Source organism: Ailuropoda melanoleuca, chromosome 7 (genome assembly GCF_002007445.2).
Source record: "Ailuropoda melanoleuca isolate Jingjing chromosome 7, ASM200744v2, whole genome shotgun sequence".
NCBI lineage: Eukaryota > Metazoa > Chordata > Mammalia > Carnivora > Ursidae > Ailuropoda > Ailuropoda melanoleuca.
Genome location: NC_048224.1, coordinates 25,832,316 through 25,846,875, shown reverse-complemented (window position 1 = coordinate 25,846,875; position 14,560 = coordinate 25,832,316). Strand labels below are relative to the sequence as shown.

General features: G+C 44.8%; 2 protein-coding genes across 7 annotated transcripts in view; one reads left to right on the top strand and one right to left on the bottom strand.

Annotated features, from left to right (window-relative positions):
* GNE (glucosamine (UDP-N-acetyl)-2-epimerase/N-acetylmannosamine kinase) overlaps window positions 1-8,849 on the top strand; it is a 45,189-nt gene extending 36,340 nt beyond the window's left edge. For 5 of the 6 annotated variants that reach the window (XM_019799333.2, XM_019799335.2, XM_011224557.2 and 2 more), the window contains 5 exons: window positions 2,245-2,374; window positions 2,721-2,942; window positions 4,809-4,991; window positions 7,637-7,753; window positions 8,502-8,849. In XM_019799333.2, the coding sequence (XP_019654892.2) occupies window positions 2,245-2,374; window positions 2,721-2,942; window positions 4,809-4,991; window positions 7,637-7,753; window positions 8,502-8,737 (888 nt within the window). In that variant the 3' untranslated portion in view covers window positions 8,738-8,849. The remainder of the gene's footprint in view (window positions 1-2,244; window positions 2,375-2,720; window positions 2,943-4,808; window positions 4,992-7,636; window positions 7,754-8,501) is intronic. The other variant, XM_034664111.1, reaches the window with a different exon arrangement.
* The window catches only part of CLTA (clathrin light chain A), a 31,717-nt gene continuing 23,480 nt past the window's right edge, over window positions 6,324-14,560 (bottom strand). The window contains exon 5 of the mRNA XM_034664116.1: window positions 6,324-7,870. Within this exon, the coding sequence (XP_034520007.1) occupies window positions 7,828-7,870 (43 nt within the window). The 3' untranslated portion in view covers window positions 6,324-7,827. The remainder of the gene's footprint in view (window positions 7,871-14,560) is intronic.

Here is a 14,560-nt window from a genome sequence, read left to right as displayed (position 1 = left end):
TGCTGACTACTATCACTACCCAGGGGAGGGTATCAGCAAATGGTGAAGGGGATTGCGTTTCCTCTAGATAGAACATGATTTTAGTTCAGGACAGCATACCTTCAATCCCTTAACCAAAAGATTAACACAGTGTTGACAGAAACTGAGAGAGCCTTCGTAAAAACATAAATTGTTCATGTTAAAATGATCTCTGATGACTTAAGAATAAAACTACCAGAAAAACCTTTGTTGGAAATATTGTAGGTATAAAAAATTTTAGGAGTCCATGAGAAATGGCAAGGATTTAAAAAATGAAGTTGTTTAGGTCAAATAAAGCAAAGCAAAACAAAACAATTTTCTCAAAAGAAGCCAATGCTGTCCTTTGTAAAGATTCCTTAAAAAGCATTAATAGAAGATTTTCTTAACCTAAAGATGATCTTTCTTTTTTTTTTTTTTTTTTTTAAAGATTTTATTTATTTATTCCACAGAGAGAGAGACAGCCAGTGAGAGAGGGAACACAAGCAGGGGGAGTGGGAGAGGAAGAAGCAGGCTCATAGTGGAAGAGCCTGACGTGGGGCTCGATCCCATAACGCCGGGATCACGCCCTGAGCCGAAGGCAGACGCTTAACCGCTGTGCCACCCAGGCGCCCCTAAAGATGATCTTTCTGTATCACTAGCCAGAACCCGTTGTAGTGGTCAAACTCTAGAAACATTCCTGTTAAAATCAAGAAGGAAAGAAAGATGTTTTCTGCAACATTATTGCACATAATTCTGGAAGTTACAAAGGGAATAAAAGCAAGGGCTTTTATTTAAAGCAAGGAACAAATAGCACAAGTGGAGATTGTGCACAGAGTAAAACAAAAAATGTTATAGACAATATGAATAAACAAGCTTGCAGAATTAATAAGACATCTGAGTAAAATGGTTAGGTGTTATGATAAATATATAAATATCAGCGACTTCCCACTTAACATGAAGTTTTAGGCAGTTTTCCTGTAAATGAGTGTTTGTTAGCATGACTGCACATTAGCATTACCTAGAAGCTTTGAGAAAAACATAGATACCTGGCTCCTACCCCAAGACTAATTTGAATCTTTGGGCAGGGCGGGGGGAGTCCATGGCATCAATATTTATTCAAAGCCCAGGTGATTCTGCTGCAGTCAACAGTAGAGAAACAAGACTTTAGGTTTGCTTTCTTGTTTGTTTGTTTGTTTGTTTGTTTAGTTAAGTAGGCTCCACACCCAGCCTGGAGCCCAAAGTGGGGCCCAAACTCGACCTTGAGAGTAAGACCTGAACCGAGATCAAAAGTCAGACCCTTAACCAACTGAGCCACGCAGGTGCCTCTAGGTTTATTTTTAATGACAGTCATTAGAGACATCTCTAACCCTTATAAATGGATAAAATCCATTAGTAACGAAAGAATGGAAGAAGAGCCTATTCAGAACAACAACCAGAAAAATTGTAAGAATCGTCTAAACCAAAAAACTATGTAACCTATATAAAGAAAATTATAAAACTTCAGCATATAACGTAAAGGCTTGAAAAATGTCCTGGATGGGAATACTGAGTATTTTTAAAATGTGTGCACTTTCTAGATTGAATTATAAGTTTAACATAATTCTAGTCCACATTTTAAGGGGATTTTTTAAAGTTTGACAACACTGTTTTGAAATTTACTCAAAATGCACAAGTGAGAAGAGCAAGGAAAATTAAAAAAAAAGATTTGGGAGAGACTCTCCTTGACTAGTATTCAGATATATCACAGAGCACAGTAATTTATTTATTTTGGGGGGGGCAGCAAAGCAAAGTTTGAGTGATAGCAAAGTGCGAGTACGAAGCTCCCGAAGAGGGAGGGGACCCAAGAGGTTGCCCACAGAGCGCGTACCGTAAACCGCGGAGCCGTGCTGCTGTCGGCTCCCTTTATGGGGGTGATGACAGCTGAACCTCCGTAGGATATTTATTTAGTTGCCTTAGTTTTTAAGCAAGGAAATTTTGTCAACCTGAAAGGGAAACTGTGACCTTTAAATGAAGACAGAGATTAGGCAGCGTTCACTTTGCGCTTGAGAGGAGCCCGCGGTTTGCTGTGGAGCCGTCACTGCTTCGTGGCCCTGCGCCGGGACGGCTTCCCTTCCCGAGCAGTCGCCTAAATAAGTCTAAGTACTCTCTGTCCTCTGGCACAGTGTGACTTAGCATGAGAAAGGTCAGAAGATTCATGGGGTGCTCCTGAGGTAAGATCAAGGAGATAGGGCTTGTTTTCTCTTTCAGGGTGAAATTGTTAAGAAGTATACTCAGTTCAATCCTAAAACCTATGAAGAGAGGATTAATTTAATCCTACAGATGTGTGTGGAAGCTGCAGCGGAAGCTGTAAAACTGAACTGCAGAATTTTGGGAGTAGGTAAGATTGTGAATTGCATATTCAAGAAATGTTCATTTCGATAGACAGTTTACTGAGTTCTGATGCATCACTGACCATCAGATCACTGCCCTGTGTATGCGGCTCCAGGTCCTATCTGTGGGCCCCAAGCATGGGGACTTTCTGGAACACCAGTAATCATCATGGGTACTTTGGTGGGGAGCTGCAGATTTAGCTCAAAATGCCTGACATTTCCTTGCAATCTTTGGTAATATTTGTCTGAGGAGATCTTGGGTGAATTAATTTGTGTTCGAAACCCAGAAAGTTGGCACACTTTTCTAAGCTTGCTTATGAGAATTATTTTCTTCGTGTGTGTGGTGGAGCTCAGGTATTTCTACGGGTGGCCGTGTAAATCCTCGGGAAGGAATTGTGCTGCATTCAACCAAACTGATTCAAGAATGGAACTCCGTGGACCTCAGGACCCCCCTCTCTGACACCTTGCATCTCCCCGTGTGGGTGGACAATGATGGCAATTGTGCTGCCCTGGCGGAAAGGAAGTTTGGCCAAGGAAAGGGCCTGGAAAACTTTGTGACCCTTATCACAGGCACAGGTGAGAGGAGTAAGAGAAGGTTGCTTCGGGAGCTAGAATGTGTGTGGGGCATGGCCTCAGCGTCAGCCAGGCAGCTTGCAAGTCTGCTTTAGTCCTCACCTCCTGCTTGAGCAGAGCCAGAAGGTGAGCCCCATGTGAGGGCGTAGGACCTTCCTAGGCTTTCCTGAGCATGTGCCCTGCCCTGGGCACACATGTGGACCTCAGACTCCCAGGAACTTGCCAGAGCTAGTCAGGCCCTTACTCCCCAAAGCTTCTCATTCCCAGCTTCTCCTCCCAGTCTTTCTGGTTAGTATAATATTTGCCTCAACTATCAGCTGTTGTCCTAGGCAGTGGAGACTAAGAAATATATTTTTCCTTTAAATGTCTTTGACAAACCCCCCACCTCCTGGGTAGCCCCCTCAAGTTCTGAGGTAGGTGACATAACAAGCCCTTTGAGCTGGTCCTCTAGGAGCTGCCAAGTAGGTCAAAACAAACCACCACAGTTTTTTGAAAATAGAGTTTCTCTTGCTCCTTCCAGTACTGCCATCTTTGCTGAGAATGTGGGCTGGTTCAAGGTCACCGAGCTGGGAGTGGGTGGTGGGACCTGAAAATTCCAGACAGCTCTCATTAAAATTCAGCTGTTTTTTGCCTGATGAAGCATTTCCCTGGTTCTTACAATCTTGTTAGTTTGCAGAATTCCCAAAAAATTGGTTCTGACAGTTTTTGCCAGTTTATTCATCACTTTAGCGGAGGGATGGGCTTTTGGAGTTGCCTACTCTGCCATCGTTGCTGATATCCTAGTTTGTTTTTGGAAGGAGGAGACTGACTCAGCTAGTAGGTGGTTGAGCCACCATTTGATCCCAGCTACATCTAACCTCAAAACTTGGGTGCTCTTAAACTGCATTACGCTACCTCCTCTGGAAGCCCAGGCCCTTCATCTCTTAGTCTCAGACACAGCTTTAGCAAGCGTGGCTGTCATTTCCTAGATCTCCTGTCAGCTGATAGTTCGCGAATTAGAGGGGTGGAGGTGAAGAGTAGTGCCACAGGAAGTAACCGATGGCAGGAGTCGTCTAGAAAGCAGGGCCTCTCAGGCTTTCCTCTTTAATGGCTCCTAAACTCTGCAAAACGAGTCCTTGATATTCATAATCAGAGTCAAAGATTTTTAGACATGGTGGCATTATGAAGAGGCAAAATCATATTTCTTATGCTCTGTTTAAGAAAGGGTGGCGTATGATATATTTTGGAAAGATGGTCTTCTCTTGGGTTTCCCCTACGCCAGAGCCGAAGATGAAGACTTGGGGTATTTTATGTTGGAGTGATCCTGAGAAGGAGGAGTGAAGGAGTGAAAAGAGAAGAACAGAGTAGGTGGAAAGCCATTATCCAAGTTGCCTTGAGGGCACTGGGGGCTGAAATCTACCAGAACCTCCCAAGAAGTCTGCAGAAGGCCATCCAGAATTGTCCACTAGAATCTGCTGGCTCTTGTCTTGCTTGGTTGAGGTTGTCCTGTGCTCTCATGGATGACTAGGCCCTTTAGTGTGGAGGTGGCCTTGGTGAGGAGATAGGCAGTGGGAGCTTGAGGTGGCATATTGTCACATGGTGAGTCTGGGCCTGCGTGGATCTGTTCCCCACAGCTGTGGTTGAAATCACAATGAGCCACGTAGATGCAACTCAGGGTTGCAACATTAGGGTTAGGGTTAGGGACCTGCTTAAAATATTTCCCTCCAAAATGCTTCCAGGTCAAGTGTTGGTAAGTTTCAGCTACTTAGGAAAGAAGGCATCATAAAGAACCTCACATTCCAGAGCTTTGCTGCGCAGACGAGGCGTTGCTGTAGCACAGCTTCCTGTTGCAGCTGAAGAGCCACCTCAGTGACTGTTCTCTCGCTGTAGGAATTGGCGGGGGGATCATCCATCAGCACGAGCTGATCCACGGAAGCTCCTTCTGTGCTGCAGAGCTTGGCCACCTTGTTGTGTCCCTGGATGGGCCTGATTGCTCCTGCGGAAGTCACGGATGTATTGAAGCCTACGCCTCTGGCATGGCCTTGCAGAGGGAAGCAAAGAAGCTACATGATGGTTGGTTTCCTTCGCCTGAGGAATTAAATAGCTAAATGGTAGACCAGTATTTCAAAGTAGATACTCCAAAGAGAGCTGGACACTGAAGCCAGAACTTGTACCCTTCTCACTTCCTGGAGGAAAGGTGGGGCTTCCTCATACCAAAGCTCCGAAATCCCCTTAGTCCTGACCCATATTAACACTTTCCTCTCCAGTGTTGGGGATGGACAAGGGTCTTGAGCTCCCGGATAGCGGGGAAGCTTTGATTGTTTTCTCAGCCCCTAGCTGAGAAAGTAAATGGATTAGCATATTACAGTTGTGAACTCTGAGAAGTCTATTTGAATTAAAGCTATTTCTGAACATGTTATAAAGGTCAGGGTGGTTTCTAGTCTAATGCAAGAGGGAGTCATTTACTATCATTAGAGTGTCGAGCGCACTGAGAATGATGGCCAGGGAATGTAGATATACATATCTACATATGTATATATACACATATAAGGACACCAGTGTTCCGTCCCTGCCCTGTTCAGAGGGGGAAGGGAGTGTTGGGGTGCTGTCCGGGGGTTGAGAGAGGGTAAACAGAATTGGCAGGGCAAGTTGGGATGAGCCCGCAATACTTCCAAGCCTGGGAAACAGTGCTGTGGGTGCATAAAGGGCAAGGTAGAGTCAAGCATAGCAAGAGGTCGGCCAACACCAGCAGAATGGAGCATGGAGAAGCTGTTGAGAACTTCTGGGGGAAAAACATGGTCAGATCTGAATTTCAGACTCTTCACTAAACTGTAACTTTTTGTTTTCTGGGAGAAAAATAGTCGAATGGAGTAGCTTTAAATGGTGCAGTTCTAGAGTGACTTCCAGTTTTCTAGCTGGACAGGCTGGGAGGAGCAGGCTGTGGCGGAAGGGGACGGTTGGGTGGCTGTGGGACGTCGGCTGGAGATGTGTAGGCGGCAGCTGGCTACGGGGGTCTGGTGCTCAGGAGAGAGGACTGGGCTAGAGGTGGGGCTTTGGGAATCATCAGCCCTGAGGTGGCAGTTAAACCTCTGAGATTTAGAGTGAGGCAAGAGTCAGGGGTGGAATCCTGCAAAACAGCATTGGGCAGAAAGGAAAACCAGGAAACGGTAAAGTCACAGAAGCCAAAGGGAGAGTGTTTCAAGGAGGGCGTACTTGGGAATGTCAAGTGCTGCTTACGGGTAAGAGGAAATCAGAAGAGTTCATTGGCTTTGGCCATGAGGACATCACTTGAAACCCTGAAAACTTTGTTTTTCAACTTCATTTCTTCATTTTTATCATTAGCCTCCCTTAGGAACCAGTTTGGACATTTTTTTTTTCCCTAATCACCGCCCCGACACATGATACTTAAGTACCAGATGTACTGTTTATCTGCTTGTGTTTATGTACCATTTGTATAAAAAGAGTAGGTGGGGCTTTTTTGTTTGTTTTTTGCCTGAAGAACCAGTTTCTATCCTCCTGGGGGCAAATGCATGTCTTGTGAAAGAGTGCATTCAAATAGCGGAGCAGAGGCCTGACTACACTAAGAGGGAAGAAGTGCTTTGAGGACAGGGAGATTGTGAGCACCTGCTGGCGGAAAGCAGACCGTGGGGACGGAAGTGAAGGTGGAGAATGCAGGAGAGAAGGGCAGTTGAGTCCCCACCATAAGGCTCCTGAGGAGCGGGGAGGAGATGAGCTGCAAGGCCTGGGTAGAGGGCCTGAGAGTGGGAGAGGAGTGAAGGTAGGCAAATACAGACGTGTTTTTAGGCGGGGGCAGGAAGTAAGGGAAACCCTGCCTCGTGGGGTCCTTCGTCAGAGAGGTCAGCAGTCCAGCGATCTCGTGGTAGCGGGGGCAGGGTAAAAGGTTTGAGGTGGTGGAAGCTGAGAAGAGCCATGAGGGGGAATGGGAGAGAGCTGGCAGAGCAGCCGTGAGGAGACCCCTGGGGGGGGGGCTAGGTAGCAGGCCTGCATGGTTGGGATTTGCTCTCATCAGAGCCCAAGTGTGATAGCAGATGAGGAGGAAGACGGACCTGGGTTGCTGAGGGGCAGAAAAGACAAGGACTACAGATAACAGACCTACTTACTGTTCAGTGAGCACTGACTCTGGCCAGCATCTAAGTTCTTTACGTCCATGATCTCATTTAGTTCCTCAAATAATCCTGTTAGGTTACGTGTGTTACCCCCGCTTTCTAGAGAAGAGAAGAGTATAGAGGTGATGTGACCTGGGTGGGGTTGTGCAGCTGGTCGTGGCCGAGCTGGCGAATGAACCCCCGTCCGTGTCAGTGCTTTAGGCACTGCCGTAGAATGGGGGGCCCTACAAGTGATGTGACGTGCGCCTGGGATGGATAAAGGAAGAAGAGAAACAGGCAAGTCTCTGTTGCTTGTGGAAGTGAGAAGTCGGAAGCTAGAGGGCTGGCTAGGGGGCTGTGGTCGGAGGTGAGGATTTTCCAGTTGGGGAAGTTCTGGATGATGTGTAACCAAGGCAGGAGGAGGGCCGCAGCGGCCTCTGGAGCAGTGTATGCGGACACTTGGGAGTGATAGAAAGCTTTGCCAGTGTGAAAAGAACACGCTGTCTTCCCGCTTGGGGGCTTGCTGCCCGCAGGTGGACTTCTCAGCCCGACCCCCTTGCGGGGCTGCCACGGCTCGCTGATGACTGCTGCTTCTCCCCTCTGCTCATACAGAGGACCTGCTCTTGGTGGAAGGGATGTCCGTGCCGAAAGACGAGGTCGTGGGCGCGGTCCACCTCATCCAAGCTGCAAAACTTGGCAACGCGAAGGCCCAGAGCATCTTGAGAACAGGTGAGCGTGTGGCTCCGGGTGGCTCTGCCCTGGCTCTGCCCAGGGCTCCCGCATATACCCAGCTTCCCTCGGGGTCAGCGCTCCGCAGTGTGTGTTCCGAGGTGTTTTCCCTGCTTTCTGAGAGAGAAAAAGGGAATGGCATTTGAGGTATTTGGCAGCATTACCTTCATTAAACACGTTTTTTGTTTTATTTTACAACTATGAATAAAGTACTTGTTTGTCTTATAGGAAATCTTGAGAAATGTAAGAGTAAGGAAGTATCACTTCAGGTTTTACTGTTCAGAGATGAACTATTAACATTTCCTTCCAGTCTTTGCTTTTTTTTTTTTTTTTTACATAGTTGAGATCGTATGCTATGGTATATAGTATACCTAGCTTTTTTTATTTCAAAATATAACATCATTTTCTCTTATTAAGAATAAATCACGAATAACTTTCAAGTACCACTTTCTGTTATGTAGTGTGCATGTAACTAAGGGTTCTGGGCTGCTGACTCTTTCCACCATCCTCTGGCATTTTTTTGTTGTTTTGTTTTTTAAAGATTTGACTTAGCACAAGCAGAGGGAGGGGCAGAGGGAGAAGCAGACTCCCCGCTGAGCAGGGAGCCCGATGCGGGGCTCCATCCCAGGACCCCGAGATCATGACCTGAGCCGAAGGCAGAGGCTTAACTGACTGAGCCGCCCAGACGCCCCCTCTGACGGTTTTGATTTGGCTCTCGAGACTGACTTTCATTTTTGTTTTCTTGTAGCTGGAACGGCTTTGGGTCTTGGGGTGGTGAACGTCCTCCACACCATAAACCCTTCCCTTGTGATCCTTTCCGGGGTCCTAGCCAGTCATTACATCCACATCGTCAAAGACGTCATCCGCCAGCAGGCCTTGTCCTCGGTTCAGGATGTGGATGTGGTGGTTTCGGATTTGGCGGACCCTGCCCTGCTCGGTGCCGCCAGCATGGTTCTGGACTACACAACTCGCAGGATCTGCTAGGCCTCCCAGGAGCGGACCTGGAGCGAGTCGCAGAGCTTCTCTGTGGAATCAGGTTGTCTCTTAGACAAGCATTTCTTTTAAAAAGCAGATTTGGTATTTAAATTTGGTATTTGGCAGGTGACTTCGGGAGTTAAATTTTTGCTTTTAGTCTCCTCTTCGGAGCTCCCCTTCCCAACCCCCATTTTTGTAGATGCTGCTTTTTCTGGGGTCATTTCAGCTCAAACCCTGTAAGTCCCAGTCACAATCTTCTGTGCCAGAGGAGCTGTGATCATAGACGAGGACGCCTCGGGGCTGCGCTTACTAGCTGAATCGCCGAGACCTGCAGGCCTTGCCTGAGGCGGGGCCTCCAGACTGGAGTGTGGACTGTTCACCCTTCCTCCTCTGACCCTAAACTCAGATGGCAGAACGGGATCCGGTCAGGAAACAGAAGGAAATCTCACTGTGAAAGGCTGAAGTAAACTTTTTTTTTTAAAAAACAGCTTTACTGAGGTATTTTTAAAAGTGTACCATTTGATAAGCTTTGACATAGATATACACCTGTGAAACCATCACCGCAATCAAGACATTGGACACCTCTGTCTCTCCAGATGTTTGCTTAACGATGTTATTTATCACTCTTGCAGAATCTTGAGTAACTTTAGGGATCCGAATGACAGTGGCCTTACTGACCTTGTCCTTATCTTCTTAAGGACAGCTGAGAAGCCACTAGAACTTACAGCCTCTGAAAGGAGATGAACCATCCCCAAAGGATTTTTGCTACTGACAGATACCTCTCCCTTCAATACCTTGTCATACTCATGTTGAAAATGACCCTGGAGTAGCTATTAAGGCAGCGTTTGTAGGGCCTGTATCTGTGAGTCTGGATTCTGGCTGAATAAGATTCTGCGCTTTCTTTGGTGTCAAGATACGAAGGCTAAGGTCCTTGCTATCCATTTTAACCTAGAAGAAGTACTAATACCCACCACTTATTAAGTGCCTACTACATGCCAGGCTCTGATCTAGGTGCTTCATATACATTATTCTAAATTCGTACAACCTGGGAGGTGGGTGTCCCAATTTCCATTTTATACAATCCCAGACTAAGTCCTGGGGTGTTGAAGTGATGTACGTAAAGCCGTGGCTAGTGAGTCTTAGAAAACAGGGTTTGATCCCAGGTCCCTCTGTGCTTTTCTGCTATGCCACACCAACTTTCATATAAAAAACTTGCAAAATGTGAATATATCCTAATTTACTTCATACTACCAACAGCTTTAATAAGACTGACTCAATTTGTCTTTGATCCTGTCCCTCAGTGATACATGTAATCAAATATTCCTCTATGCTGTGGACATTTTGCCAATATAGTATTTGGTCTAGTGACAGGTTTTTATGGGTGCTTTTAGATGATCTAGAAAAGCATATGCATGTTTTTCAAATTTTTATTTTAGGAAAACCTGAAGGTTTGCATTGTTTTGGTGTTAGCATACAAAATAAAGTGAAAGAATCAATATTGCATTTGAACCACTTCCTTCCTGGTAGGTTAATGTGAAAAGATAGGTTGGCTGATTCCTAGAATTCCACCAGCCCTGAAATAATCTCCAGGTTCTGGTTATTGTTGAAAAATTCCACAGTGATTCCTAGGAAGGAAGCTAGTCTGTCTGGCCATCCGCGTCCAGGGTGAGGTGGCAGACTATGAAGGGGCATCGGTGGTTCCTTGGTGACATCTGTAACTGATTTGTACACTGCTACCAAGTTTCATACCAAATATTTGGAAGGATGGTATTAAATCTAAAACCAAATCTTAATTTTTATTAAATTCATGGAAAGGCTAATATATTCCAACGTAATTATTACCTATAGTTAAATAATCACATATTAATTTATTTTAATGTAAATATTTTTATGTTCTGAGCCAAATTCTAAAGAAAAAATAAATATATTTCTTTGTGGAAATCCTAACATTTTTGCATTTTGTTTTCTTAATTAACTTTCTGGTTAAAAATCTCTTTCCAGAAGAGATTTATATTGTTGGACTGTTCACTTTTTGAAGGTCATGTAACTTCTTAAGGCATCTAGTATGAATTTCTTAACAATTTTTTTGATAAGCATTTCTATATAATATTTATATATATTGCAAAATGATCACCACAGTAAAGGAACCATTACCATACACATAGAACTTTTCTTTCTTGTAATGAGAATGTGTCCGATCCACTCTTGTAGCAGCTTTCAAATACACGGTATAGGCATATATAGTATAGACATACCTCTTTTTGCGCTTCACAGATAATATGTTTTTACAAATGGAAGGTTTGTGGCAACCCTGCATCACACAAGTCTCTTGGCACCATGTTTCCAACATTTGCTCACTTTGCGTCTCTGTGTCATATTGTGGTAATTCTTGTAATATTTCAAACTTCTTCATTATTATATTTGTCGCAGTGATCTGTGATCAGTGATCTTTGATGTTACTGTTGTGTTTTGGGGCACCATGAACTGCACCCATATAGGATAGGTGAACTTAATCGGGAAATGCTGTGTTCTGACTGGTCCATTGCCCATCTGTGCCTCCATCTCTCTCCCTCTCTTCACACCTCCCTATTCCCTGAGACACAATATTGAAATTAGGCCAATTAATAACCCTACAATGGCCTCTATGTATTATTCAAGTGAAAGGAAGAGTTACAGGTTTCTCACTTTAAATCAAAAGCTAGGGATGAGTGAGAAAGGCCTGTCAAAAGCCGAGACAGGCCAAAGCTAGGCTTCTCACGCCAAATAGCCAAGCTGTGAATGCAAAGGAAACGTTCCTGAAGGGAATTAAAATGCTACTCAAGTGAACACAAAAAAGATAAGAGAGCAAAACAGCCTTACTGCTGATATGGAGAAAGTTTTAGTGGTGGATAGAAGATCAAACCAGCCACAAGATTCCCTTAAGCCAAACCCTCATCCAGAGCAAGGCCCTAACTCTCTGCAGTTCCGTGAGGGCCGGGAGAGCTGAGGAAGCCACAGAAGAAAGTCGGAAGCTAGCAGTGCAAGGTGAAGCAGCAAGTTCTCCAGAAGATCCAGCTAAGATGATTCACAAAGGCGGCCGCAGTTAAACAACAGATTTTCAGAGGAGACGAAACAGCCTTCTATGGGAAGAAGATGCCTTCTAGGACTTGCAGAGCTAGAGAGGAGAAGTCAATGCCTGGCTTCAAACTTCAGAGGACGGGGTGACTCTCTTGCTCGGGGCTAATGCAGCTGCTGACTTGAAGCTGAAACAGTGTTCATAGACTATTCTGAAAATCCTAGGCCCTTAAGAATGATGCTAAGTCTACCCTGCCTGTGCTCTGTAAATGGCACAAAGCCTGGATGACAGCACATCTGTTTACGACATGGTTTGCTGAACATTTTAAGCCCTCTGTGGAGATCCTGCTCAGAAAAGAAGATTCCTTTTGAAGTATTACCGCTCATTGACAAGGCACCTGGTCACCCAAGAGCTCTGATGGAGATGTACAATGACATGCGTATTGTTTTCAAGCCTGCTAACAAAACATCCACCCTGCAGCCCGTGGATCGAGGAGTCATTTCAACTTTCAAGTCTTATGTAAGAAATACATTTGGTCAGGCTGTAACTGCCATGGATGGTTATTCCTTTGATGGATCTGGGCAGAGTTAATCGAAAACCTCCTGGAAAGGATTCACCATTCCTGATGCCATTAAGAACATTCGTGGGGCACCTGGGTGGTTCAGTTGGTTGAGTGTCCAGCTCTTGGTCTCAGCTCAGGTTTTAATCTCTGGGTCTTGGTGAGCTCAAGCCCCATGTTGCCTACTTAAAAAAAAAAAGATTCATGGAAGAGGTCAAAATATCAACAGTACAGCAGTTTGGAAGTTTTAACCCTCACAGATGACTCTGAGGGGCTCAAGACTTCAGTGAAGGAAGTAAGTGCAGATGTGATGGAAATAGCAGGGGAACCAGAATTAGAAGTGGAGCCTAAAGAGGTCTGAATTGCTGTGATCTCAGGATAAAACTTTAATGGATGAGGAGTTGCTCCTTATGGATGAGCAAAGAAAGTGGTTTCTTGAGATGGAATCTACTGGTGGAGATGTCATGAAGACTGCTGAAATGATGACAAAGAATTTAGAAATTACATAAACTTAGTTGATAAAGCAGCAGCAGGGTTTGAGAGAATTGACTGCAATTTCAAAAGAAATTCTGTGGATCAAATGCTACAGAGAAATTGTTCGTGAAAGGAAGAGTCAATCGGTGCGGTAAACTTCATCGTTGTCTTATGTTAAGAACTTGCCGCAGCCGCCCCAGCCGTCAGCAACCACCGTCCTGGTCAGTCAGCAGCCAGCAACTTCGAGTGCAAGACCCTCCACCGGCAAAAAGATGACAACTCGCTGACAGCTCAGGTGATGGCTAGCATTTTTTAATGAAGGTGTGTACATTTTCTAGACATAATGCTGTTGCAGGCCTACCAGACTACAGTATAAACATTTATATGCACCAGGAAACCAGAAAGCTCACTGGACTCATCTCCTTGCCATGCTCCCTTTGTTGCGTGCTGTGGAACTGAACGTGCGCTGTCCACGAGGTAGGCCTCCGTTACGGACTCCGCTTGCCGTGCTCTGCCTCACTTCCCCGGGACTTCTTTGATAACTGGAAATTTGTACCTTTCAACTCCCTTTACCCATTTCACCTACCCCCGTCCCACCCTTCATCTCTGACAACCACCAGTCTGTCACTGGTTCTATCTATGAGCATGGTTGTTGGTTTTTGGTTTTCAGATTCCACATACAAGTGAGATCACACAGTATTTGTCTTTCTCTGACTTTGTCCTCAAGGTCTATCCATGTCACAAATGGGAATATATTTTTTTTTTGGCTAATACTTCATAGTGTGTGTGTGTATACACATATATATAGATATGTGAACAATATATATAAATATATATTTATACAGGAAATAGGTATATATGAATATATATATATACACATACACGTTTTCTTTAGCCATTTATCCACTGATGGACACTTATGTTGTTTCCGTATCTTGCCTATTTATAAATAATACTGCAACGAACACAGGGGTGCATTTGTTTTCTCAAGTGAGACTTTTCCTTTTCTTTGGAAAAATGCCCAGAAGTGGAATTGCTGGATTATATGGTAGTTCTACTTATTTTATTTTTAAGGGTTTTTTAGAGAGTGAGAGTAGGGGGGGGGAGCAGAGAGGGAGAGAGAATTTCAAACAGACTCCTCACTGAGCATGCAGCCTGACACAGGATTTGATCTCACAACCCTGAGATCATGATCCCAGCAGAAATCAAGTCAGATGCTTAACTGACTTAGCCACCTAGACGTATGTCCCTGGTAGTTTTACTTTTAATCTTTGAGGAACCTCCATACTGTTTTCCACAGTGGCTGCACCAGTTTGCTTTCGCACCAACACAGCACAAAGGTTCCCTTTTCTCTACATTCTCCCCAGCGTTTGTTGTCTTTTTGGTAACAGCCATCCTAACAGGTACCAGGTGGTATCTCATGGCGGTTTTGATTTGTACTTCCCTGATTAGGGCTACTGAGCATCTGTTCATCGATCTGTTGGCCGTCTGTTTATCTTTAGAAAAATCTCTCTTCAGATCCCCTGCCCAATTTTTAGTTGGGTTTTTAGTTTGTTTTTGCTGAGTTATAGGAGTTTTTATTACTTTTTTTTTTTTAAGATTTTATTTATTTGAGAGAGAGCAAGAGAGCAAAGCGGGGAGCGGCAGAGAGAGAGGGAGAAGCAGACTCCTGCTGAACAAGGGAGCCCGACGTGGGGCTCAATCCCAGAACCCTGGGATCCTGACCTGAGCTGAAGGCAGATGT